We start from the raw sequence: 24714 nt of genomic DNA, 5'->3' as shown, positions 1-24714 counted from the left end.
TCGCCACCACCGAGCAGGGGCTCACAGCCCTCTTTTCAGTCACCAGTGACATGATGCTCAGCTTCTGCAACGAGGTGAAAGAGTTTCTTTTCGTCCGGACCGTGTTGGTGCTTGTTTTTTTTTCTCGGTCCTCTTATTCAGCATCGTTCCTGAATCGCAGGAACGGTTTGTCTCTCCTCGACCCATGCGCGGGTGTGCTTGAAGTGTGCTTGGATTTTGGAGTTAATTCGCAGCGTGAGGAGGCTTGCGATTGCGACACTCTTTCCGGATGCGCCCCCAATTGTCATGTTTTAGCGATTGGATCAGCTTCTGAAGCCACAAGCCGTCACGCCGGTCAGTGCTTCGTTGCATGCAACCATTTCAATGGATTGCCCCGCCCTGTTCCTCGTCCATGAGGCTCTACTAATCTCGAATCAAACTCCCTCACTATCCTCAGCCTCGAGCTCCTTCAGATTAATTATTCTCGCCCGAACGCATCAAATACTAGCCTATAGATTCCATCGATTCACCTGCGACACATCGCAGCTCCACGATTAGTGAACCAACTTCCTATGGGATATGGGATTTCTACAACCGCAGCCGGATCCACGCCACCATGGGTGATTCAGTACAAGGAACGTTTAAGAGCATACAGGAGGAATTTAAAGCCAGATTGAAGCGAGAATGGACACGCCCAGTGGCCTGTCAACGACAATGCGATCCTCCGGAGACTTGTACCTGCCACCGACGTTTCGTCCACGTCGACAAATTAGAAGCCTGGATGAACCGGCAAGACTCTCAAGACTCACCCAATACCAAGGCCGGTCGCCTGCTCGCGGAGCTTCACGACAAGATCAAACATCATGCGGCGTTTGGGTTCCCCCTCGACTACCGGCCACTCTTTACCGGGGAAGACCGCTGCACTCGTGTGTTTAGTATGCTGCTCGAGAAAGACCGCGGCGAACTCATAGACCTATTCCACGGTGCGAGTATGTACGACAGATACTTAAATCTTCCCGAACATAACTACAACGCCGATCATCCTATACTTCGAGATAAACTTCGCGAAAAACATATCCCTGAAGCCGACATAAATAATATTGTTACAGATTTCGAAAAAGAGAAGTGGGCTTACTGCCCGCCTTTGAGCTATTTTCGCTTGTACATGGAAGGAGATCTTGCAGGAGGCAAGATGATTATGCCATTTTGCCACCGTATCAGAGTGAATAACAAGGGAGGTACGGCTTCGGTCTCTTGGGTCGCAATCCAGGAGGACTTGATTGTCGACGAAGATCTCAGAGGTGCTCTTAGTAAATCATTGTACAAGGACCCAGAGTTTGGATGGGTGAGCAACTTCCCCAATTCGTAACCACTGACAAGTTGCTAAAACGTTATGGAAGTGTTTCCAGATGATACTGAAGTCCTACTCAGAGGAAAATAAAGATATATACAGCTGGGAGAAGGAGGCTTTTTCCGGATTGAAGAACGATCCCGAAATGCCCATTGTACGCTACCTTGGATGTTATACGCATGACAATAGAGAGAAAGGGACGAAGGGAAAGACTTACAACCTGCTTCTAGAATATGGTGAAAGAGATCTTGACGAATACTTCGCGGATCTCACCAATGTTGCTCCGGTGCGATCACCTGAGATTATCCGCTTCTGGGAATCCTTGTTCAAAGTTGCCATCGCAATCGAGCGAATTCATAACCTCAAAATCATTCGAGGTAAGCAAATTATGGAGTATCATGGGTATGAGCATTCTCCCGTCTCTCCAGACCTTGGGTTAGTAACTGAGCTAGGTGGCATGCCGATATTAAGCCTGACAATATTCTTCGCGTCCATGGAGAATTCAAGCTAGCCGATTTCGGGTTCTCAAGATTTTCTGAGAAGAAGGGTAGGGGTGAAGTCCCTACCCAATACATCGAAGGGGGTACAGACACCTATGGTATGCAAACAAACATCAGGCGGCGAAGAAACTGTATTTCTAACCAAGCTAGCAGGTGCCCCAGAATTTGCCCGCATGAAGATCTCCGGAACCCGATCCGAGGTCACCCAGTCCATTGATACGTGGTCTTTTGGATGCGTTCTCTCGGTTGCTGCAACCTGGGTTGTACTGGGTCTTCAAGGTACTCGACAATACCGCAAGTTGAGGGAAATGACACGCGGTACTCAGACACCGGATGGAAGGATCACTGACCGTTTCCATGATTGTAATGACGTTTTACCGGAGATAAAACGTTGGCACAACTTCTTGAGAGGTCATATACGGTCAGCCGACACCGCAACTCCCCTTGTCCTTGATCTCATCGAATTACATATGCTTCAAAGAGATACCCGAGACCGCTACGAATTTAGCGTTCTGTGTGGTGAGCTGAAAAAGCTCATTAAGACCGCGAAGCGAAACATTGAGGATCTGCCCCAGTACACACGAGAAACGGACGACTCGGTAAAGCGTGCTCTCTTGGCCATAGAAAATGAAGCCCAGCAGAGCAGGGCTTCCGGTATGCAAACGACACCGCTACAACGACATTCACAAGCAAGCAAGGAGCGGGACCAGCTGGTCGAAAGAACCTGGCGGGTTCCGGTCGACCCATCCCAGCGTGCGACAATGCGCTTTCAGAAAGAAACTGTTCTGGAGAGCATTCCTCTTGCAGAAACGCCATACCGAAAAGAGCTCTTGGAGCAAGAGCTAGAGGGCGCCATTCTTGAGGAAACCTCTGGTTCATCAAATGAGGGTCGCCACGGCGGTGCGACCACATACAGCCCTATCGAGGCAAACCTTTCAGAATATCCACCGCCACCCTCTCCCAGACCCCTAACTCCGCGTAACCCAAATCTCAAAATGAGCAAGCCAAATGAGCAGCCTCCCGAATCAACGCACAGTCGATCAGTTGCTCAGCCCAACTCCGTTCCTGTACTTAATCAACCCCAGCCCAGGACTACCTCACCAAAGCCTATTAAAAGCATTCTTTCAACCAGCAATGGATCCGCCGAGAAACCGCAAGCCCTGAGCCGTCGGCAAAGTCGTCGGGTGATATTCGGGGAGGATCTCGACTCCAATACTGATTCATCCAGATCCAATCAACGACGGCAGAGTCACTCACTTAATTACGGTCCAGGATTTACAACTTCAATAGGATTCTCTCCACCAGTGGAAATAAACCCAACTACCAAACTCCGAAGTGAAGACCTCCTCGATCCTCTTCCAGTGACACCACCGGCTCATGCGAATGCAAGCAGCCAAAATCCAATCGTTCCTTTGAATGGAACCAGCAAAATACTTCGCGGATCAGAAACAGACTATACTTTGCAAAATGGACTTAATGATGATCTACACCCTCCCCTGACACATGGCTTTCATCCAAGTGCAGCGGATAAGGCTGGCACCAAGACTCTAGTTTTTGCCGTTGGTGAGCCAGAGCAGCCTGTGCCTGATACCGGTGTGGATTCTCATGCAACTGCTAACTTGAGTCCTTCTATTGTGGTCACTCCAAGCGCGTTTGCTTCTAACCTTCCCACCTCTGAGCTTCCTATGTCGTATCCGCCGCTACAGCTCACTGGGAAGGAAGAGCAATTTATCTCAAACACTGAACCACCCCAGCCTCTGAATTCATTGGATGGCAGCCAGAAAACAGTCCTTCTACCTGATAGTGTCTATGGTCTGCCCTGGGATGTTTGCCATGTTCGCAAAACGCTCGATAATAATAAACCCAAGACGAAGAAAGCAAAAGCTGGAGCGATGTTGAAAGGCCTCTTGGGCATGGAGGAGCTGAAGAAAGACGAAAACCTAGCAACTTTCATACATAATCGGGACTTGGTAATTGTTTCTAACAATCCTCCTTAAATTCTTGCACTACTAATACGTCCAAGGTTTTTGTTGTCGATAACGGCAGCACGATGGTCGATCACTGGCCGATCGTGACCTTTGTGGCGGAAACTCTTGCCAAGAAAATTGCCGGTCTCGACGAAAATGGGTTTGATGTCAAGTTCACCATCAATGGACATTCCCTGAATAAATCGGAACTCCGAGGAGAGGATGGAAGGAGGAAGTTTAAGGACGTACTGAACACCGCCCGGCCCAAGGAACCACTTAGCAATGACTTCTTCATGCCAACGGACATGAACCATTTGCTTCATGACGTCTTCCGTCAATGGTGGGATCCATCACGGAGCAACCAAAAGGCTACTACATTACTAGTGCTGACTGACGGTATTTGGAAAGGAACCAATCCTCCCGACGCAATTAACAAGACAATTGTAAAATTTGCGAAACAGCTCGAAGAAAACGATCGATTTGGACCTCGGCACTTTACAATCGGATTCATAAGATTTGGTGTGGCTGGAAAGGAAAGACTTAAGATTCTTGATGACAGGCTATGCAAGGAGAATCATCTTGAGTGAGTTAAATTAAAACATCGTTAATGGATAATACTAACAATATACTGTAAAGAGATATCATTGACGAGTCTTCATGGAAAGCCCAGGTTCACAAAATGCTGACTGGTAGTGTCGACTCTTTTCAAGACGAATGTGGAAAAGATTCAGAGGACATCGACCCCTACGACTATGCTCAGCTCAATATGCTCTTTGAAGCGTTCAACAACAGCAACAATAACCTAAGTGTTCAGGTACCCAGGCCAGCAATCTCTCGCTCTTCGAGTGGCACCTCCAGCATCGAATTTCAACGCCAGGGAACGGACACGGGTGGTCGAAGTATTGCGTCAGCCCCTTTCAAAGAAAAGTCGAGGAACCGATTGTCTAAAATGTTTTCTCCAACGAAGAGTAGCTGGGACGACTGAGTGGAACCTCTAGCCCAATTTACCGAACTTTATATGCCAGTTTTAGCTTCAAACCGACCAATGTCTATTGAGTAAGGCCTCGCGTAGCCATTTGTATATTGCTTCGTAACTTCGCCGTTCTTGTGGGCTTTTAGGATTTTGGAATAGCTTGAGATACCCAACGGGCAGGATTTGTAGATGGCATTGTAGGTTTAGAATATTGTAAAACTATTAGACTTGCGGTTGTGAGGTCGCATGGTACTGACTTGACCTTTGCTAGTTTCTGATTTCTGAACACTTTGGAACCCCTCCTATTGACTTTTGTCTTTTGTCACACGACTCGGAGTGTAATTATTATTAATAAATGGGATGTGTTGACTCTACGGATGCACATCTGCCGACAGCGTTGGGGTACATGAGTTTAGTGATCATTGCGGCACTAAGCTTAGTGATCATTGCGGCATCTAAGGCGGCATCTCGGTTCAGTGACTATTGAAACGGGGAAGGGATGCAGTGTGCGGCAGACCTACTTTGGTTTCTCGGTAAGTTTCTGGCGAAGATTTTGGCCAGTCAGGGACACTAGAATATTGTCGAATTTAGAATGGTTGCCCTACGGGACATTTATTTTCGGGTGACTGCAGCGGGAACGGAACGGTAACCATTTACTGGCCGTTCCGTGCCGTCATCCGTATCAATTTCATTTTCGTTCCTGAAAGTAATCATCGCGATTCTAAACCCAGCACAATCAGATAATGCTACTAGAGATACTTAAGAAGAGAGATATTCACACCAGTTTGCTACTCGTGGACTAAAGGTTTCAATGTTTCTCACAATGCAGTTTATTCAATCACTTATAGCCGTGGCTCTCCTCATTGTCCCCAGATCTTCCTTCTCAGAGGCCAGTCCTCTCAGCCTTGTACCTGAAAAGGGCATCCCAACGAAGGTCATAGCGGGTGTAACAGTGCCGGATACACCCATTGTCCAAGCCGCCCTAGCCTTTGCCCGGGCCCATGCCGACAACATGACCTTTAACCACGTGATGCGCTCATGGCTCTTCGGCACCATCATTATCAACACAAACACGACTCTCCGAAAGGCCATTGACCCAGAAACCCACGCCGTCGCCGCCATTCTGCACGATCTCGGCTGGGATAACACCGGCGCGCTCATCTCATCAGACAAACGCTTCGAGGTCGATGGCGCTATCGCAGCTTGGGACTTTATCGAAGCAGAGATGAAGAATGGCACCGCACATGGCTGGGATGAGAACCGCAAACAGCTTGTTTGGGATGCGATTGCTCTACATACCACACCAACCATTTCTGCGTATAAACAGCCTGTTGTTGCGGCGACGGGAGCTGGTATCTTGTCCGACATCCAGGGCCCGAATAGCGATTCAACGCACACCCTGACTTGGGAGGAGTACGATAGGGTCAAGAGTGAGTTTCCAAGACTCGATTTCGGACCGGGGGCTAGTAAGATCATATGCGGATTTGCGAGGTCAAAACCTGCAACTACGTATGGTAAGTTGGATTATCCTTCAGTATCTATGGATGCGCCTTTAATTAACTATTAATGTAGATACTTGGATGCAGCTTTTTGGAGATCGGTATGTGGAGGGATACACACAGCATGCAAAGGGGAAATTGGCTATTGATATTCTCAAGGCAGCACTTCCAAATTAAAGTGAGTGAGATAGGTACGGATGGGGTGGGCATCCGTTGGATATCTAATGGTATCAAAGAATTTAGATAGCTATTATCGAAGCCTAATTTCAACCTATGTTATTTCTCCCTTCTCGTAGTTCGGCCTTCATTGCTGAAGTTTTCATTATAAGTGATTTCCATCACGAGAAGCCACCCGAGTAAAGAATCTAGACGCAAGGGAAGGACCGTTTCCAGCGGGTACTTTGAATGGCGTTATCCTTTCATGAATGCAAAAATATTGCCATTAGTCTAAGTATATCCTCTCCTTGGCCATTTCAACTTCCAATTAGAAGGTGTATGCGGTATCGTTCAGCGGTGTCTGTGCTAGGAAACCACGCGTGCTTTCGAATACGCATGTCTCGAGCATAGGTTCGGAATGCAATATCATTTCACAATCTTCCACAAAGCCGATTTTCTGCGCCAAGAGTGATCTCTTCCGGAAAGTTGCCTCTCATTCAAAGTGTCCCTTCAATTCAGTTGTTATATTCAACCTCAACAGCCCCCACATTAAACGAAAAATAAGCCCCACTCACGGTTGGAGTACGCCCCACAAGCCCACCAACGTCCACTGATTCACCTTCACCTTTGCTATATTGACAAGATCTAGACTTTACAGAAGCATGCACGCCACGTGCGTCGCATCGTACGGATTGAAAGCAAATCTTGCAGTTCTTGGCAGGTCAAGAGTCGTTAACCCTCGCATCGCAAGCCCATTCCCGTACACGGAGCAAGATCGAAACAGAATTCGCGAGGGGGTATTCTCATTCAGAGCGCGCAGGGCAATATTTCTCCAGATCCTTCAAAGCTCTCCTGCAATGCTACTCCCCAAATTCACAGGATTTTGGGGCTGCGCTTCCAAGACTGCCCACTTAGCTCACTAGCTTGATTAGGTTACTCGATTTCCCTTTTCATCCTCCTCTAGCGGCTCTAAACCCCAACCGGGAAATACTACCAACGCCTGGCCCGTAGTAGATGATATTTGATTGTGATTTCAATATCATTTGGGAACATTTAAGGCTGACTGATATTCGTGAAAGGAACCCGGTTCGGCGGGGACGAGGTTCCTTCCAGTCATCTACATCCGCATTTTACCGGAAGAGAGTTGACCAATACCAACTCCACGCTTCAAATACCCGGAACATCAAAAGGGAAGAATGACCTCGAATTCACTTGCATTCACTATGAGCGCCTTAGACTATACTCTATTCTCGTTAATTTTGCCGTTCATTATGATTCAAATGGTGCGATCGTAATTGGTACTCCCATTTGGGAGAGGCATGGATGAGCGGCTGTTAAAATAGCTGTTGCTCCCCAGCCTTCTAGAAGGAGACCGAGATCTTCACCTACCATTATACTGTACATACTTTCTTGTGCGACATAGTTTCAAGATGAGATTCTTCGAGATCCTTTCTGGCCTTGCTTCAATTTGCGGCACAGGTGAGTCTATCCCTTCTCACCCCTTCGTGCATTATGCTCGCCTCTATACCACAGTCGTACCACGTCTCGCAAGGATGGAACTGAATCATGATTAGTCTCCGCACAGTACACAGCCTCAAAATACTATGATAAGACCTCCGGCATTACATACTCTTCCATTACGCTACCCAACGGTGTTTCATATCGCGTTGCACTTCCCGTGAGCTCCAATACCTCGGAGGCAATTCTGCAAGTTGTCGTTCCCAACAAGTTCAATTGGTGTGGTATGGCGTGGGGAGGACACATGACAAATAATCCCCTCTCGGTGCATTGGAACACAAAGGCGAAGACGGGACAGAAGGCCATCGTCTCAAGCCGGATGGCTTTGTAAGGCATCCAAATTCCATAACGAATTGGGAAGAATGGAAGAAATAGATGCTAATACCTTTACTCAGTGGTTACTACGCCACTCCTGGAACTTACGAGGGTGCCACATACACCTACCTGAAAGGTACAACATCCAACACCACACACTGGCAAGTCACATCGCGATGCCAAGGCTGCACGCGGTGGTCGACATCAGACGGTGATGTCAACCTTGACACGATGACGGAAACCCAATTCGCATATGCGTGCTCGAGTGTGGCTCCGGATACCCCAACCAGCAATACCAGCACGTTTAATGTACATGAGCAGTACGGAATTTGGACGCACGATTTGACGATTGCAAGGAATGCGAGTTTTGCGAGTTTTGTAACGAATAATCCGTACACGGGGACGAAGAGGGATGTTAAGGAAGAGGAATATCTGGAGAGGAGGTGGTATGCTTAGAATACACAGATATTGTCCCGAGTAAAAGGAAAGCAGATATTGGCATATGAATGCTGTCAGGACTTTGTGAATATCCATGCTAAGGCTTGGATGCCTCCGCCAAAATCGTGAGGCAAGAAATGTTCTCTCCCAATGAATCATTAATTTAAGTCGCGGCAAACTCCTGGGCCCTCACAGCATGGATGAAGTCGAATGTCAAATTAAAGTTAAAGGCAGATCCTAGCTCAATTCCCCGCACCATCTGTCAGACGAAATCAGAAACGAACGATTGGTTGTCAGGTATTGAGCTTGGGCTAGTCAATTTATTTCAATGTCACGGAAGAAACGCGATCTAAATTGAGATGCGGAGAACATGCGCGAGAAGCGTGACCAATGAGAACGAAGCTATTTGACGAATGTGACAGTAGAGATGCCCTCAATTGATGCTGGACAAGGGGGATCTGCGGCGATGATGACAACGGGTGATATAAAAATTGAAGGTATACTGCCCAAAAGATTTGAAGACGCCCCGAACCAGGTATTTCCACCAGGGCATACCAGGTTTGAATGCAGCCACCACGTGAGAAGGGAGTGGAAATTCCGGGGAGATTCTTAGGGAAGTGTAGCCTCTGATTACAAATCTGCAGGCGTACTTTCCTATTTCTTTGTTAGATCACAAAAATACAGATCCTAAGGCCATGGACATAAAGGACACCGTAAGTATTTGTAGCCAAAATGATTGTGGCGTATATGAACAAAATAGGCTTAGCGTTGGCTGACCCCCAGTAGCAACAGGATATCAAGAAAAGAAACTTTACAAGGAGAATATCAGAGGAGAAAAAGGTGATACAATCTGAGCAATATTTTGGTCAAGTAGGCCCCGATTCCGGCAATGAACGGCCTCGATACTCGAAAACGAGCCATGAAATTTGGATGCAGGCAATGGAACGACGCAGAGATTCCGCTATACGAGGCCCCCGAGAACAAAGACCGCTCATAGGAAGTCAGCAAGGTAAAGCCAAAAGATCGAAGACGACTAGCAAGGACTCTTTGGCGAAAGGGCAGAGAAAGGAGTGACAAGTGACCCATGCTTCAGCAAAGGATGAGCTTCAGAGGGTTTCAAAGTCAAAATTCATTGGAGCTTCATATGCCGCCACATTGCTGATATTGATTCTATTAAGCACAGCCATCGCATATCACCTAGGGGTGACTGAATAGATTGTTGTTCTTGCTTATTAATCCCTCTTTTGTTGCTGGCAGTTTTATCTACGCCCTCGCCGACCGGTTTCAACGAATAGCGGTTGCCACATCAAGACGAGGAACGTAACCGATTGATGGATTTTTAAATACACCAAAGAGTGGAAATGATATTATAGCTTATCGAGCGGTAAAAGACCTATGAAGCCGAACAGTGTTGAAAAGTAGACACCCTTCTAAGATCCAAATCGTGACCCAATTTAGGATCACTGCGACGCGTGCAGGTTCAAATCTGCGATTACAGAATCTAATCTTACAAGCGCCACAAAGCTAGGTGGAAGCAATGTCAGGATAAACCGAACCTCCTCTACCGCAAGATTCCTTGGGAAAAGTCGTTTACCAGTCTCTTAGAACTTCCCTTGTGGCTGGAGGACTAATGGGTTTGGATGCCTGCTATGCGACAGAATTAGAACGCCAAAGCAACTCCCAAAAGCACAAAACTCTCTTTAGCATCCTTGAACTGAAAACATAGTGGAAGAATATATCTCTGGAAACGGTATCCTGGAAACCACCGTATAGTTCAACGAATCCGAAGGACGGGCGTTCTCTCTGCTGCTTTTTTTGGCGCTTTCGTTAAAAATACGGTCTTTATCGAGAATTGATACCAAAAGTCTTGCGAGGTTTAAGCTTAGTGACTAGGCTGAACGATCCCGTAACTACCGCATTCAGCATCCTTTGACACTCACAGCCCGCGATAAGCCCATCGCCTCTTAGTACAGCTACAAATATGTGTTCAATTCCCATTACCTGCATATTATTTCCATGCTTAGTACTCGCAGTGATATGCATGCACCATTAAGAGCGACACACAATTCTAGGTTTCTTCCTATCTTCAGACTATTTCAAGATTGATAGATCTCTCGATCTTGACTTGTTCTCGATATGTCTGATCTAGAGATTCTCAGTGTATGTACCGCCATTGCTTCCGTTGTAGGAGGATTCAATCAGCAGTGGGGCATTTCCAGCAGGTGAGATCAAAGCGAAAAGAGAAAATGTTGACCTAGTGGCGTCTCGGAGTAGTTCAAAACACAGACGCTGCGCTTTCTCAAGCTAGGCTGTTGGCGCAGCAATAGTACGACGAAGGCTTTGCTCACATTGAGCTTCGTTCGTCACCGACGATGGTAAGCATTCTCTTTGCCCATTCCTGTCCGGTCTGAGCAACTCGCTTATGTCAGTAGTGGTAAAGATAATGGAAGGATTGAGTTGCTGTCTTATTGAGTAAGGCTTGTTGAATCGATTATCGTATATCTAAAGACTGCACTTCTAGAGAAATCTATGGTTGTCTGTCTTTCACAACTCTATGCGACTGCGGAGACTGTTAAAACGGCTTAATTACCGCTCCTACAGATCAATATCGACGCCAAGATGTAGCGAGGCCAATTCATAAGACGCCTGAGTTTAAGGCTTGGGGTTGAGATTCCTCGTAGCCGGCGTTTTCGTGTGTGCTGTACTCCAAGAAAAGTGACCAAGAGATTCTCCTTGCAAACGCGTCGCGGTATTGGGAACATGTTATTAGTTCCTATAGATTAGAGGATTATCGGGTTGGTGGAGACATAAAGGTGATTGGAGAATGTCATCGATATTCGGAAGATCTAAATTTCCTATATCCACGGATGATCCAATAAGAAACCAGCTACAAGTGGACTCGAGGCTTCGAGCATGCGAAAACAAGGTAGAAGTTATCACAGCAGCACAATGGCATCTAAAGTCAATTGATAAACCTAGCTGCCCGTAAATCTTCGTTCCATATATGCAAGCGTCAGTAGTGGAAGGGTGCATCTGTCTCTGCTCATTTTCTTCGTTTGCTTCAGGGCAGCCTACACAGACACATGTCATTTGTACACCGATTCTAAATGTCACAGAAGTAAGCTGAAAACACTCGTAGACGAATGGTTCGTCATCGAAAACCTATCGGTTTTCCAAGTGGGCGGTAAGCCTCCAAACGCTCACGCCCAATCAGTTTTACATTCCACAACCACCGCATACACCGCCACAATACCTCAGGCAGCACTCCCAAGGAGTTTCTCTACTTCGACTTGCGTTCAGAACACCCAGCTGCAAAGGCGACAAAATGGCGATTCCTTACGCTGAACTCCCTCTAATAGTAAAAGACTGGATAGTCGCCCACCCATATCAAACAGCCTTGCACGTCGTCAACGGTATGGTTTTCTTGACGCCGGCTGCTGCTACGGTGCCTTTCTTCAATATGCTTGGATTCACGGCTGCAGGCCCTGCTGGAGGTATGGTACTTCCTAAGTCGTTCCGCTTTACCCTTTCGTCTTCCTCCATCCTCTCCCAACTCTCATAATAATCTTACCGCCAACTCCACTCAAGTCAGTAGAGCCCAAACACTAACATTGTCGTTTTATTAGGTTCAGCAGCCAGCGGCCTGATGAGCTTCTTCGGAATCGTGCCAGCGGGAGGAGTGTATGCGACGGCGCAGAGTGCGGCAATGGGCGGGTTTGGAGCTAGTGTTGCTGCGGGTGCGGCACAAGTTGGGGCCGTGGCGTCGAGTGCGCTTGGGTATATTTGGGGACGACAGGGTTAGGGATCTTTGTTAAGTAAGAGAGGGATTATTTGGAGCATTGACCGGCCCCGGGGGATAAACCTGTATCTTACGGCTGTGAAGGCGAGGGGGTTGATGAAGCTGATGAAGTTGAGAAGTGGGGTCAATCAGGTTGGTTCCACTAAGCGGCTATTTATGAGGATACTCTTCGGATACTACTGTCCTGACAAGTTGCACAAATGCTGGCTTGGATGGAGAGGTATTCTATGGGGCCTGAAAATGGCCTTTAGCCTTCTACTTCTGCACCTTCCTTCCTTTTGGTACCTTATTGAGATCATCCGTGATCTTCTCTCTCTCCTTTGGTTAATCCTTAGGCTTATCCTCATTCACCATTCCACCTTCCCCTCCTTTAGCCTCCTATTCCATTTAGTTCGTCCCTACTCCCCCGCCTTCCCCCTCGGCGAGCCCTAAAATAAACTCCCATTCCTTCCTACTAACCCTACTAACACTTAGCCTCGAATTCGTAACCAACGGCATCCCTTCCAACGCCCCCCCAGCTCCTGCAAAACCCTTAATGCTCGCCAAATCTACCACCCCCTCAAATTTCCTCACAAACTCGACGCTCACACAATACCACTTCGGTTTCTCCCTCTCACTCTTAGGATCAAAGTACGGATCCTTCTCATCAAACGCCGTCTCATCAACCTTCGCCTCCTCCACCACCCTCAGTATCCCTACAACTCCAGATGGTTTGGCGTTAGAGTGGTAGAAGAATCCTAAGTCCCCTTTCCGCATCGCCTGCATGTTGTTCCGGGCTTGCGGGTTGCGGACGCCGGACCATGGCTCGGGTTCTGTGCAGGCTCTTAGATCGTCAATGGAGAAGGCGACGTTGACGCCGTTCTCGTACCGAGGGAGGGGCTCGGCTTTTAGGAGCCAAAAGACTTCTTGGGCGCCAGTGGAGTCCCGATTTGTGGTGGAGGAAGGGGTTGGGAGGGTTACGGGGGCTTTCGTGGGCTTGAGGGTGGAATCTTTGGTGGGTTTAGAAGTTTGGGATTTGGATTTTGTGGGCTTCTTGGGCGGTGGAGATCTGTTCAATCGAGGAAATAGTATTAGTGTCCATGGTGGGATGATAAATCGGTTCTGAAGAGCGTACCCGTCCTCCTTCACATCTGGGTCGTCTTCCCGAGCGCGTTTCCGACGCGTTGGCTTTGCGCCATTGCTTTTCCGCGCCTTTTGTTCCGAAGATTCCGAGTCCGATTCCGCATACTTGGGGGCAGCAGAAGTTGATTTGCGCGTGGACTTTCGTGTGCCGGCCATGATTGAAGTGGATTGTGGGAAGAGGACTGTTGCCCAAGGTTTCAGTTCATACGAGCAGATTATCCTTCCTTTCCAGGAAGAAAGTGGCTAGTCCTGATTAGGAAGGATAACGGGCTTTGCTTAGAAGGTCTTGGCAGCGCCAATCATATTTAGAGGGAAAAACCACACAGCAGAAGTGATTTTAACACCCTTAACCGCGTTGTCTTCAATCACGATAGGGAAAAAAGAAGGCTAGATTAAGCATGTAGCAGAGCAGAATGATTACTTAAAGCTTAAAAACGTAGAACAACAAAGCTTTTTAGTTATTTGATTTTCTACCAATCAGATCAATAACCGGCTTATATCCAGACCAATAGGAGAGAGGGCTTGGCGGTAGAGATAGTGTATTATTTGATGGGGTTGAGACTGTGCCAAGACAAATGTGCCAAGGCACAATCACGTGAATGAACATCTGATCCCACGCACCTTTGCTCAGAATATGTGACAGTTGGATGGTGTGATGAAAGAAGCTTGGCGGTGGTGTAGGCTCTCTTGCAAACCATCCATCACCTCTCTAGAGCTGATCGTAGGTGGTGTCAAGACTGCCTATCTAAATGCGCTTGTTTAGGCGTGGATCTCCAAGATGGTGGATTGTTTCAAGCATTCCATCAAACCACCATTGGTTACACCATGCTATTGTGAATTCCATCTCCTATCCAAGCCTTGCTCCTCCATTGAAATCTCAATAGACGATAGACGCAGCATCTTCCTTCACAATCTCCCAAACATCACTCAATTCCTTGGCCAGCTCATCAGTGAGGGGACCTTGTTTGTATGACTCCGCATACTTTGCTAGTTGAGCAAGAGTTCGAGGCCCAATGATAACGCCATCACCGTGTTCTCCATCAAGTATGGAATGATGTAACACCCACCGGCACGCAGCATCGCTCATTTGCACACCATGGGCTTTGCATAACCCCTCCATCTTGCGAACTGCCGAATGCATAGAAGGCTTGTCGTACCAGTTCCTGTAAGCCATGCCCATGTAGTTTGTGTCCGATACATTGAAGCGAGTTTCTTTCAAGTCCTCGGTACCAGTAGAGAATGTTAGCTTCCCAGTCAGATATCCGCCTGCTAGAGGACTGTAGGCAACGAAGGATATGTTGTGCTTGCGCAGCAGTGGCAAGAGCCTTGCTTCGTACCCGCGGCAGAGGAGATTGTATTGACCTTGGAAAACGCTTGGCTTAATGTAGCCTTTCTCTTCCGCCGTTTTCAAATATTGCTCGAGCATCTCGATAGGAAAATTGCAGACGCCGAGTTTTTCGAATTTCCCTTTCTTGTATTCCGCGTCCAGGGTGGCTACTTGCTCCGCAATAGGGGTTTCTTTGTCGGGGCCATGGCAGTACAAGATATGAAGCTAACTCTAATTAGTCTTCGAATTTCGACCCTCCAATCCCTACCATACCTTGTCAGTCTTAATATTCGCCAAACTCTGATCCAAAGACCTCTCAATCGCTGCCTTGCTCAGCGTTCCTTCTCCACCACCGAAGTGCAAGATCTTCGAGTCAACAAGGAATCCATTCTCAACATATCCGCATTCGCCTATGAGTTTCTCGGATTGGCCAGGGTTGGTAATGGGATACAGAGCAGCTCCATCTATTTCCTTGATTTTCAACTCTTTCAGTACCTCAGCAAGTTTGGTGACTACCTCCTTTGACGTTTCATCACCCCACAACCCAGTACCCATGAGGATTTTTGGCGGAGACATTGTCGATTGATTACGAAGTTGCCTTCAGCAATGTGGAATGTCTGCTAAAAGATGAGTGGTACGTTTCATCCAGAAAACTTCAACAGGGAATTATAACCGGAATGTTATAGTGATTGCCGGTGATGGAATGAGGTGGGCGAAAAGCTTGCCTGGATTTCTAAATACCGTAAGATTTCGCAAACCTTTTCATCCAATCCTTAAATCAGGTTCGACTGAACACTTCTGGGAGATCTTGGACGCCAACATCTTCTCATTTCGCGAGGATGCGGTGAGTTAGCTTACCTCACTTAAGCGTTCGTCAGCAACTGCAACCCCTGCACTTCTGCCTCGTCCCACCTTTACGTGCCTTTGGATTAGGCCATTCTGCAGATGTCTATGCACTCCCAGGATGAATTGGAATATGGGCTCGGTATTTCGGATTAGTAGTATCGTTGAACTAAGGTTATTTTCACCGTCTCGTCATCACTTGGTTCTGAATTGATTTCGCATTCTATCAGCGTTGACGCTTTTCCTTTAAATGTAACATTGATCGTGTCTTTCACATGATATGACACATGCTAACATGCTATGAGGCATACCTTGATTGTGTCTATTATTTCAACTCACTAGGTCATTTGCACAATTTGATCATTGCCCCTGGCAGGACATGTAAGCTTGTCAGCAACAGAGTTTGATCTCGTATATTTAATTTGCGGCTTTCTTCTATCATAAAACTTCTATCATTACCCTTTTATAGATAGGATCCTCTTGTTTATTTTTAGTATCCCTCCCAACGATGTTTAGACACAACTCTCAGGGCTCAAAGTGTTTCCCCCACTTAATCACTATGGTGGATCATACCCGCACAGCAATCACTTAATCTCCTCCCAATACTCACTCACATATGCTCATTGAATTTTTTTTGAATTTTGTGACAGCCTCTATCTATGTGAACACAAGTGAATCTCATGGAAGTACCAGTACGACGCAGGGTGGAGGCCGTATCGTCGATATGGTGTGTAAAATAGAGCCCCTCACTACTTCGCAAACTAACAGTAAAAACAGGTTCCATAGGAGATCATCCATCATATAATTTAGTATCCCACCAGTCCTACGACTTACCCAACCCCAACCCCTCGGATTTGTCGTTCCTGCGTCTATGGCGCCCAATATCCTCGAGGCCCACTCACCCACGCCATTTCAAAAGGCAGGTGACACAATCACTCCACCTTAAAGCGCAGAAATCCGACATGATGGGAATTGGAATCTCGAAGGATCCCGTAATTCCAAGCAGCGTCCTTCGCTCCTTTCCGTGGCCGCGGTCGCGGAAAGAGTGAGCCATGGCTAAGGCGAAGGAGCATTTCGGCTTGGAGAAGTAGTGGAGTGGGTTTGTAATACGTGTTGCGACGACCGAGAGGCGTAAAAGAGGCAAGGTCAGTTCTCATGCATCAGTTACTTCATTTTAAAAGGATCTGAGTTGACCTTCTTGCCTTCTCAAACTTCTAGATAGCCCGGACAGCCTTCCGTTGTAGCAAGCGAGAGGTCAAACAGTTCCGGATGATTTGAGAGATCAGAGTCTAACATCACTAAGGATGGCAACGCTATAGATTCACTATCCGAGATAGAAAATTCACATTTTAACATAGCCCGCTTACAGTCCGCAATCAACTTTTGTACGAGACCACGTTCCTGAATTCAGCAAACGACACATTCCAGGCGCTTCGGGATTTTCCCCTCATTCTTAGCACTTGCTCGCAGATTTGACTTTACAAGAACCATCCCATAGTTTAACTAGAGAGGAGCTTCTCTTCCCTTTTCTCTCATTAAAATTCAACTTAGAAGCTCTTTTCAAAGAAGGGTGCATATACACTATTCCCGTCGGGCCCATTCCGGTTGTTCCTTTCATCGATCCACGAATACAGCCCTTCTAAATGCTAAGAAATCAAAGTACCTCTTGACCAAAAGACATGAACCCTCTCGAGGCATTCGCAAACAAAATCCTTCCTGAAGACAATACATCTTCCGCCTTGCCTCAACTCCCGTCCTCCAATTCCAATCTTTGTCCACACCGGAACACCCCTTCCACCATCTCACCCAATACCCCGCTAAATACCCCACCCCACTTTTCCTCCCCTAGGTTCGAGCCGTTCCGCATGCCAGAAGAAAACTAACGACCCTTCCCTTCACCCATCCCATCATCGCTAGGCTTCTTAACTTCTAGCACCGGAATATTCGTTCCTCTGACTGTGTCACCTTGGTGCGGTGCCACGTAGGAATACATTCCTCAAGGATAAGACAGGGACAAGGATAAATATGTGCATGCACTAGGGATTTGCATCTGTGAACCTTGAGTCACGAGGCCAACAGTCTTGAGCTTCTCGCGAAACCATGCCATGTGCCTACGGCGTGGGACAACTTCTGGTGGTTTGTGGATATGAACACCAATTTGACAAGACAAGCGCCCGCGGGACGGGCGGGGAGTGGGGGAACTTTAAACCCAGTTTGAATACGAAGGAGGCAGGGGTGACCCATGCTGCAGATGCAGAAGCTGGATGAAGGAAGATGGCCCGTTATCGATAAGGGCAGCGACGACGACATGTCTTTTGCTTCAAGCAGCTGGCCCTTTTAATGGACTGCGAGAGGGTGAGGAGAGATACTGTATTGCCGACCACCAAGATGCGAGCTGCTGAATCGGGTTGGGGATTCAGCGTTCGGAGCCTGCAGCGCGTTGTTCTGAAAGATGCTACCTTTAGTCACGCACACTTCGTCGAACACACAATCTTCCTTTAAGCCACAATCACCACCCTGCGCACACTCGTGGCCTCCCCACCACTTGCACAATCTTGCATCCATCTTGTGTCACCCACAATCCCAAATCCTCCTGTCGGCACTTAACGTTCCACAACACCCACCAGGAAGATCGCAACCTATCCGTAACCCTCAGCCATCAGAGCCTCCTGAGGAGGAATCCATCATTCTGTAATGTCTGAAACACACCTGTGGGATCGTACTTCTTTGCCACCTTCTTCAAAGTGTCGACTTGCCTCGTGCCATAGCTATCCAAGATCTTCTGCGTGTACGATCCGTCGTTCATGAATTGGTAGTTCAGTGCCTTGCCGCGCTTTTGTGCAAATGATTGGACCGAGTTTCCAAGGTCATTTAAGGCTTTGTGTGCTGCAATGTCAGTACTGTCATCGAACCATTCAACCAATGGTGCCCACCCTTTAAATAAATCAATATTAATTCGTTCAAGATCCTGCGGAGATAATTCGCAGATGAGAAAACTTACAAGACTGCGACACCTTTTCCAGCCCCAACGAATTGCCTCCCCTGTACTCACCAGCCTGAACCGCAGCCTTTGCCACAGGCTGAATTGTATACGACAAGTTTGCTGACGGCATATCTGTCTTCAATAACTCGAGATAGCGTTCGTGAACGTCGACGTATAGCGCGTGGTCCACCTTGGTACTAGCCGCATACGGCTCTCTTCTGCGCGTCGCTTAGCAAAACTCACATTAATTATCACATATCCCCCAATGAACATCAAGGAGGTTTCAAGAAATGAGGGAACTCACTTAGCAGGAAAGTCTCCAATATTTATAGCACTAGTCAAGGTCGCAATGGTGCCATTTGTGGTGGGAATAAACGGACCCCAGAAAGACTTCAGACTATCGAAAGCATTGAATGCGCTTGGCGGTACTGTGGGCCAATCCGCATACAACAAACCTGCGATGATCACGGTGGGATTGACGTTGAGGAAGAAGCCGATATTAGAGTCGGTCTCCATGGCTTTCTGGACCTGGGTGGTAGCATAGAGAATGTTGACATAATCAGATGGATCGTAGAGATTGAGAGAGTATTGCACGTTGTGGAGTGGATGCGTTTCGATATCGAAGCGAGTTACGATTCCTATTTCCAATCAGGATGAGGTAACTAAAACAGGATGGTGTTCTTGCCAAAGTTTGAGCCTCCACCCTTGAGCGCTCGCCAGAGATCGGCATTTTCGTGCGCATTCGCATCGATGATTGTTGAGTTGGCTAGGACCACCTATGAATCGAGACGAGTCAGGAATGCATTGTAATGGTCAAGACACTCTGGGTTTGAGTTTTAAGCTGGAAGCTGGTGAATATCCTACCTCGTAACTCTTCACACTATCTGTGCCAAGACCATAGAGGTTTGGGAAGAACGTCATGCCGCCTATAGCTAGTCAGTCTGCGAAAAATGGATCACGCGGAAGCATGCATAAAACGGACGTGCCTCCGAGCAGGAAACCTGGCAAACCAACTGTATAATGCCGGCCACCTATTACAGTAATCCCATGAGGGTCCAAGAAGTCGTATGCCTTCCCCCATGTAATCCCTGGCCCAGCATGGAGGATGCCATCATCGCTTAAGGAAAGAGTATCGAGACCGTGGAGGTCAAGCAGAACCCCAGAATCGCCGATACTTCCAAAGCCAGAATTGGGATTGTGGCCTCCACTTCGGACGGCGAACTTCGTACCTACGTGCCGAATGACTTTTAACGCAGCAGCAACATCTGCTGTTGTTCTCAGCTGAATGAAGCATGCAGCCGGCAGCCAGCAAGTCTGGGACCTGTGTGTGTTAGCAACTGTTACACGAGCCCCGTCTTTCCTCTCACCAATTGAAATCCTCTTCGGACTGGTACTCCGGATCATTCGCCGCAAAGACACGTCCGGGAAATATGAGATCAGCAATCTTGCAAGCGGCGGCAGCGCGTTTGGAAACCGGCAAGTCGCTGCCAAGCCCGGCAACCTCATCAATTGCTCTCGAGTATTTGTTAATCTGCTGCCGCAGGACCGATGCAGCTGCTGTGCTCTTCAGCGAGCCTTGAATGGCTGAAATGAGGTCTCGAGAAAGCAAAAAGTCGAACGTATCTGCAGCATCAGAGACTGGCCACCCCGAAATGGTGGGCAAGATGACCAAAAACTGCAGCAAGAGTGAAAGGGCTAGCAGGATTGGAGCCATGGTTTTTGGACACCACCTTGAAAGTACTCACGCTTTGAGAAACCACCCACACTTATCAAATGCATTTGTGGTAAATGCAAGTTGATTGGAAACAGATTGTCAGTCGGCGTACCGTAATATCGATATGCGGTTCTCCTTTTCGTCCAACGCACAAACAGGCCCATTGCAGCGCGGAAGTCGGCAGAGTGCCACGCAGCGCCAAAAAGCTGCAATCAGATCTGCGCGCAATCCAATTGGTTCTGGATATCGACCGAGCGAAAAGCGCAAGAAGGCGCTTGAGAAGAATTAGCGAGGTCCGTGGGCGATTCATGTTCACGCATGTCGACAGCAGTCCATTCCAATTCCATGAATTACCGCTGCTGTTGTGGGGACATCCTGCAGGATTGCATGATCGGCGGAAGATTTGGTATTGGCGTATCGGCGTGTTGCATCTAGACGTGGCTGTTCCTGTGCAGCACATCTGATGAGGAGGTTACTACTAAGAATATGTCCATCAGTCCGACTGATGGCATTCGCATCGAGAGCCTTCCTTGAACTGGCTGCTAAAAGAAGTCAGACTCGGATGGGGTTCTCGAATGGGTCGGCAATGCATTTGCTGGCAAGGTGTCGGGCATCTTCATTCGCTGAGCTATACTTCGAAAGTTCTAGCCATACGAACAGAAGAAGCGCCGGCCACAGGAGGGAATTGCCGCAGGACCAGCGGAGGCATCGTCCCAGAGACTAAACATATTGCGGCACAGCTGTAATGGCGAGCCCAAGTCCCGTTACAAAGGTGCGAAGGTGGAAGCTGGAAGTCCCATTGCCACCATCAAGCGGTGAGAGCTTCAGCATCAATGCTGAGTGAATTTGTTTAAGATGAAAGATCAGGTGTTCTTCATTGACCTGGATCACCCTTTGACATGGCTCTGCATGCTTCGCATTCACGAATGTCTCACATCCTGGAGCTCGACCTACTTCGTCCGCGTTTGTTGCGGTGAGGAAGGATGGGTGAGGGGCGGGTCCTTGAGCTGGCGGTTTGGCCGAAGCGTGCATATGTGGGCGTCTGCAGCTGGAGCTCCTCGCCCGAAGCCCCCAAGCTCGGGCCCAATACTAATGGGAAAGATGGGATGATTCGCAGCAGTAAAAGGTTGTGCCGTCCAGCGAAAGGTTTGCTTTGAAGTGGTTTTAAGGTTGTTCGGCGTGAGGCAACCAGTGGCCGAACCAGACTCTGAAGCCGGGATCTAGCACCCAATTGGCTAGTCTGCCGAGGTCGCACCTCCAACACTATGAGAAATATCGAGAGTTGCAATATACATGCCTTGCTCCTTCAGTTTCCATGACCCATAGGTCTTCCTCTTCCTTACCCCGAGTCTCGCGGCGCTGTTAGGTACCCTGCAAGCAATATCCACCTCACAGCCCACGTTTCGCTCCTGGACCCTCTCGCGCTAAAGAAGGCGCTCAAACTAGCCTCGCAGCTAATCATGCACTTTGGAACCGGTCCAGGATCCACTGTGATTCGTGTTCCCAGAGAATCCCCAGGCTTCTGATTTGTTTGCGTCATTTGGTGGAACGCTACGAGCCGCTCCCTTCCCTGGCCTCTGCTGTTCGGCGCAGCGGTCGCCATCCTGTTGGACTGCTGGTCTCTCATAGCAAACCCGATTTAGTCCCACTCAAGCATGGATATGGCAATAACATATTCCAAGATTCTAGCGGCATTCTGATTTCAGCCGCGGTCTTCATTATCGCTTGCGCTAAGCCTCCGACGCCGGAGGAAATCAGTTCTTCCTCCACATCAGTCCCCAAGATGCGACCCTGGTAGTCACAGACCTCGCATATCACCGGAAGCTAAAGGGTCTCCGACAAGGTCCACGGTTGACCTGAATACCGGAGTCCCGCCCCATCCGCCGCCGTTGACAAATGACCTGCTTCCATGAAAACTGTGGCGACCTTGCCTTAGATGCCACTACTGATCAAGTCTCCTGAGGCCTGTACGCTGGAAACTTTCGTTAATTGTTAGCGGATACTCGACAGTTGTGACGAACTTGAGTTAGGAACGGCACAAGGATGCAACTTCTCTGACCCTTGTTTTGGCCAATCGAACCGACTTCTATTGCCATGGTGCTCAATATTTTTCGCTTCGACTTGCCAGTTCGCCACTCTGCCATTCGTCTACGAGCCGCTCGAGCCGCTTGAGAAGTATGAGTATATTCAGTACCTTCTCTATTCGACATGACAGAACGGTACATGTATCTTAGTATTAGCATTACGAGATAGAGTTAGACAAGCACTATTGGTCGAAGTTTGATTCAACTCTAGTTCTAGCCTCTGCTCGCACTCTGGGCATCCTCACGACCGCCCACAAGCCTGACAAGCCTCTCTCCTCTTCCTCATTAACAGCCTAGCCCACGGATCCGGAAAAACGTTCTCATCCGCATAAAAATTACTCGGCCTACCCTTCCCCTTCGGATACTTGAACTCAAACTCCACAAGCAACCTTGCAAGGATCATCTTAATCTCGCCCACAGCAAAGTACCTCCCCGGGCACGCTTGTTTGCCGTGGCCAAACGAGAGATTGTCTTTGTCGGTCTGGCCAGCGAGATGCTTATTAAACTCTCCGGACTCATGGCGCTTGCGGTACGAGCGCATAGGATCGAAGGTGTCTGGTGATGGCGTTGTGGATGGGTCATTTAGGATGTTCCAGTTAGCGCAGGCAATTCGGGTTCCGGCGGGGATGTGCGTGCCGTCTTTTAAGGTAATCGGTACGACCGCTAACCGCTGCGGTGCGACTACAGAACGAATCAACATCCCATAACTCCTAACATTTGGAAGGTAAGAAGTAGAGAATACGAGTGAGGGACTTACGAAGAATAGGAGGATTAAACCGCTGTGACTCCACGAAGAAAGAGTCCATTTTTTCCAACTTAGGCAGCCACTGCTTAGCCCCAGCACCTTCCCTCTCTCCCAGCTTCCCCAGCTCCTTCTCTACTTGCTGGATCTCCTCTCTCAGCACTGGGAACCACTCCGGATGGGCACAAAGATCAAATAGCATATTTGCCACTCCCATAGATGTGGTATGGATACTTGCAAGGGTCAAGATAGACTGTCGAGTCGCCATCTCGAACAACCGGTTCTCTTTCTCATTTCCATTATCCATCATCCAATTTAATAAGGTATCATCTTCCTCTATGCTTTCACCTGCTGCTTTCCTCTTCAGCGCATCCCGGTGTTTATCCATAAGCGGGCCAATGATACGTTCGGCAGTCTTGAGGTTCCGCCTCACGCGGTACCGCGCCGGGACCAGCCATGCGACGATAGGGTGCAGCCACGGAGGGAACATTCGAAGCATGAATGCAGCAGTGAACATGTCGATGCTGAAGTCGATAGATAGCTTGAGCCATTCCATGTTACGGCAGGCTGGGTGGCCGAGGAAGATTTTGGCGGACATGCGGCCAACGAGCATGCGCATCATTTGTTGCATGTCGACTTCGATCCAGTCTTGAAGATTTTAGTCATGCGTATGAAGGCGTTCATGGTGGGGAGAATGCGTACCGTCGGGCTGTGGAATATCAAGCGGCCATCCATGGTTGAGCTCGGTTTTTGCGATGTCAAGGTACTTGGCTAATTCAGCCGTAAGCTTGTTTTGAAGGACGCGAATGTGCAAGTTCGATTCGATCATCAATGTTGTGTAGGTCCATTTGTCAACAAGGTTCTGGAGGACCGTCAGGACGGCGCAAAATCGATTTTAAACCAGCATACCTTAACCTGTGCCTTCACGCCGCTGAGCTTGGTGTTCGGATACAGTCTCAGCTCATTCAAATACTTGTTCGGTAGCACCGATATGTCGACATCGTATCTCCTCACTACAAATGGAGAGTCTCTGTACTGCTCAAGCTTTAACGTAACATAAGTAACTATCAAGGTAGATGGCATACCTTCTCATACCCACTTGTGATAATCTTCCTCGCACCCGTTATATACCTGGTCTGTAGGATGAATGTAGGTTCAAACCAGCTCATGTATCCATGGTACGGCGCACTAGCAACCTTGGGTCGTTTCTGCAAGAATACAGAAAGAACCCAACAAAAAGCAACGAGAAGTCCAACGAATTGAGGAATTGATAAAGCATCAAGGATATTGGTGAGAGTGGCTTTGATGGGTATCAGCTGCTGGAAAAACTCCTCGCGATGCTTCGGGAAATGAATGTTTGACTGATTGAACGGCGGAAAGCTGAAATTTGGCAAATGCGATAAG

At 48.1% G+C, this 24714-nt stretch overlaps 9 protein-coding genes across 9 annotated transcripts; 5 read left to right on the top strand and 4 right to left on the bottom strand.

Moving 5' to 3' along the window:
* Positions 1-220: 220 nt before the first annotated feature.
* On the top strand, positions 221-4971 carry BDR25DRAFT_299514 (uncharacterized protein). The gene is made up of 6 exons (XM_033689169.1): positions 221-1324; positions 1380-1732; positions 1783-1928; positions 1984-3800; positions 3854-4380; positions 4434-4971. Exons 1-6 carry the CDS (start codon positions 596-598, stop codon positions 4780-4782), a joined length of 3921 nt encoding a protein of 1306 aa, XP_033554492.1. The 5' UTR covers positions 221-595; the 3' UTR covers positions 4783-4971.
* A 605-nt stretch (positions 4972-5576) lies between these two features.
* On the top strand, positions 5577-6446 carry BDR25DRAFT_274960 (uncharacterized protein; the record flags this gene model as incomplete). The annotated part of the gene is made up of 2 exons (XM_033687452.1): positions 5577-6284; positions 6343-6446. The coding sequence occupies exons 1-2, from the start codon at positions 5582-5584 to the stop codon at positions 6444-6446; spliced, it is 807 nt and encodes a 268-aa protein (XP_033554491.1). The 5' UTR covers positions 5577-5581.
* Positions 6447-7662: 1216 nt separating this feature from the next.
* Positions 7663-8714, top strand: BDR25DRAFT_364545 (CBD9-like protein; the record flags this gene model as incomplete). The annotated part of the gene is made up of 3 exons (XM_033696849.1): positions 7663-7904; positions 8000-8270; positions 8339-8714. Exons 1-3 carry the CDS (start codon positions 7856-7858, stop codon positions 8712-8714), a joined length of 696 nt encoding a protein of 231 aa, XP_033554490.1. The 5' UTR covers positions 7663-7855.
* A 409-nt stretch (positions 8715-9123) lies between these two features.
* On the top strand, positions 9124-9770 carry BDR25DRAFT_308541 (uncharacterized protein; the record flags this gene model as incomplete). Its single annotated transcript, XM_033691017.1, has 3 exons — positions 9124-9231; positions 9341-9409; positions 9483-9770. 3 exons carry the CDS (start codon positions 9124-9126, stop codon positions 9768-9770), a joined length of 465 nt encoding a protein of 154 aa, XP_033554489.1.
* Positions 9771-12021: 2251 nt separating this feature from the next.
* Positions 12022-12498, top strand: BDR25DRAFT_207768 (uncharacterized protein; the record flags this gene model as incomplete). The annotated part of the gene is made up of 2 exons (XM_033684543.1): positions 12022-12190; positions 12323-12498. 2 exons carry the CDS (start codon positions 12022-12024, stop codon positions 12496-12498), a joined length of 345 nt encoding a protein of 114 aa, XP_033554488.1.
* Positions 12499-12882: 384 nt separating this feature from the next.
* BDR25DRAFT_274954 (DUF55-domain-containing protein) lies at positions 12883-13791 on the bottom strand (the record flags this gene model as incomplete). Its single annotated transcript, XM_033687451.1, has 2 exons — positions 13610-13791; positions 12883-13543 (listed from the first exon to the last, which is right to left on the bottom strand). Exons 1-2 carry the CDS (start codon positions 13771-13773, stop codon positions 12883-12885), a joined length of 825 nt encoding a protein of 274 aa, XP_033554487.1. The 5' UTR covers positions 13774-13791.
* Positions 13792-14277: 486 nt separating this feature from the next.
* BDR25DRAFT_249776 (Aldo/keto reductase) lies at positions 14278-15746 on the bottom strand. The gene is made up of 2 exons (XM_033686031.1): positions 15218-15746; positions 14278-15169 (listed from the first exon to the last, which is right to left on the bottom strand). Exons 1-2 carry the CDS (start codon positions 15518-15520, stop codon positions 14495-14497), a joined length of 978 nt encoding a protein of 325 aa, XP_033554486.1. The 5' UTR covers positions 15521-15746; the 3' UTR covers positions 14278-14494.
* A 2422-nt stretch (positions 15747-18168) lies between these two features.
* On the bottom strand, positions 18169-20623 carry BDR25DRAFT_338445 (FAD-binding domain-containing protein). The gene is made up of 7 exons (XM_033693281.1): positions 20138-20623; positions 19757-20091; positions 19635-19696; positions 19456-19546; positions 19075-19408; positions 18789-18988; positions 18169-18721 (listed from the first exon to the last, which is right to left on the bottom strand). The coding sequence occupies exons 1-7, from the start codon at positions 20482-20484 to the stop codon at positions 18447-18449; spliced, it is 1644 nt and encodes a 547-aa protein (XP_033554485.1). The 5' UTR covers positions 20485-20623; the 3' UTR covers positions 18169-18446.
* Positions 20624-22809: 2186 nt separating this feature from the next.
* On the bottom strand, positions 22810-24479 carry BDR25DRAFT_320881 (cytochrome P450; the record flags this gene model as incomplete). Its single annotated transcript, XM_033691934.1, has 5 exons — positions 22810-23249; positions 23326-23958; positions 24013-24172; positions 24220-24354; positions 24396-24479. The coding sequence occupies 5 exons, from the start codon at positions 24477-24479 to the stop codon at positions 22810-22812; spliced, it is 1452 nt and encodes a 483-aa protein (XP_033554484.1).
* Between the last annotated feature and the right edge of the window lie 235 nt (positions 24480-24714).

This window comes from Lindgomyces ingoldianus (assembly GCF_010093535.1).
Source record: "Lindgomyces ingoldianus strain ATCC 200398 unplaced genomic scaffold BDR25scaffold_1, whole genome shotgun sequence".
Classification (NCBI taxonomy): Eukaryota; Fungi; Ascomycota; class Dothideomycetes; order Pleosporales; family Lindgomycetaceae; genus Lindgomyces; species Lindgomyces ingoldianus.
The sequence above is the reverse complement of the archived record's forward strand: the minus strand, read 5'-3'. Positions and strand labels throughout refer to the sequence as shown.

Excerpts from the sequence above, each read along its gene's own strand:
- BDR25DRAFT_338445 (XM_033693281.1), bottom strand. The coding sequence starts at position 20,484 with ATGGCTCCAATCCTGCTAGCCCTTTCACTCTTGCTGCAGTTTTTGGTC. Across the intron at positions 18,989-19,074 it reads ATTGGAGACTTTCCTGCTAA|AAGAGAGCCGTATGCGGCTA; the intron begins GTGAGTTCCCTC and ends AGCGACGCGCAG. Across the intron at positions 18,722-18,788 it reads GGAAAAGGTGTCGCAGTCTT|GGTGGGCACCATTGGTTGAA; the intron begins GTAAGTTTTCTC and ends ATTTATTTAAAG.
- BDR25DRAFT_299514 (XM_033689169.1), top strand. The coding sequence starts at position 596 with ATGGGTGATTCAGTACAAGGAACGTTTAAGAGCATACAGGAGGAATTT. Across the intron at positions 1,325-1,379 it reads AGGACCCAGAGTTTGGATGG|TGTTTCCAGATGATACTGAA; the intron begins GTGAGCAACTTC and ends ACGTTATGGAAG. Across the intron at positions 4,381-4,433 it reads TGCAAGGAGAATCATCTTGA|AGATATCATTGACGAGTCTT; the intron begins GTGAGTTAAATT and ends TATACTGTAAAG.
- BDR25DRAFT_249776 (XM_033686031.1), bottom strand. The coding sequence starts at position 15,520 with ATGTCTCCGCCAAAAATCCTCATGGGTACTGGGTTGTGGGGTGATGAA. Across the intron at positions 15,170-15,217 it reads CGAATATTAAGACTGACAAG|CTTCATATCTTGTACTGCCA; the intron begins GTATGGTAGGGA and ends AATTAGAGTTAG.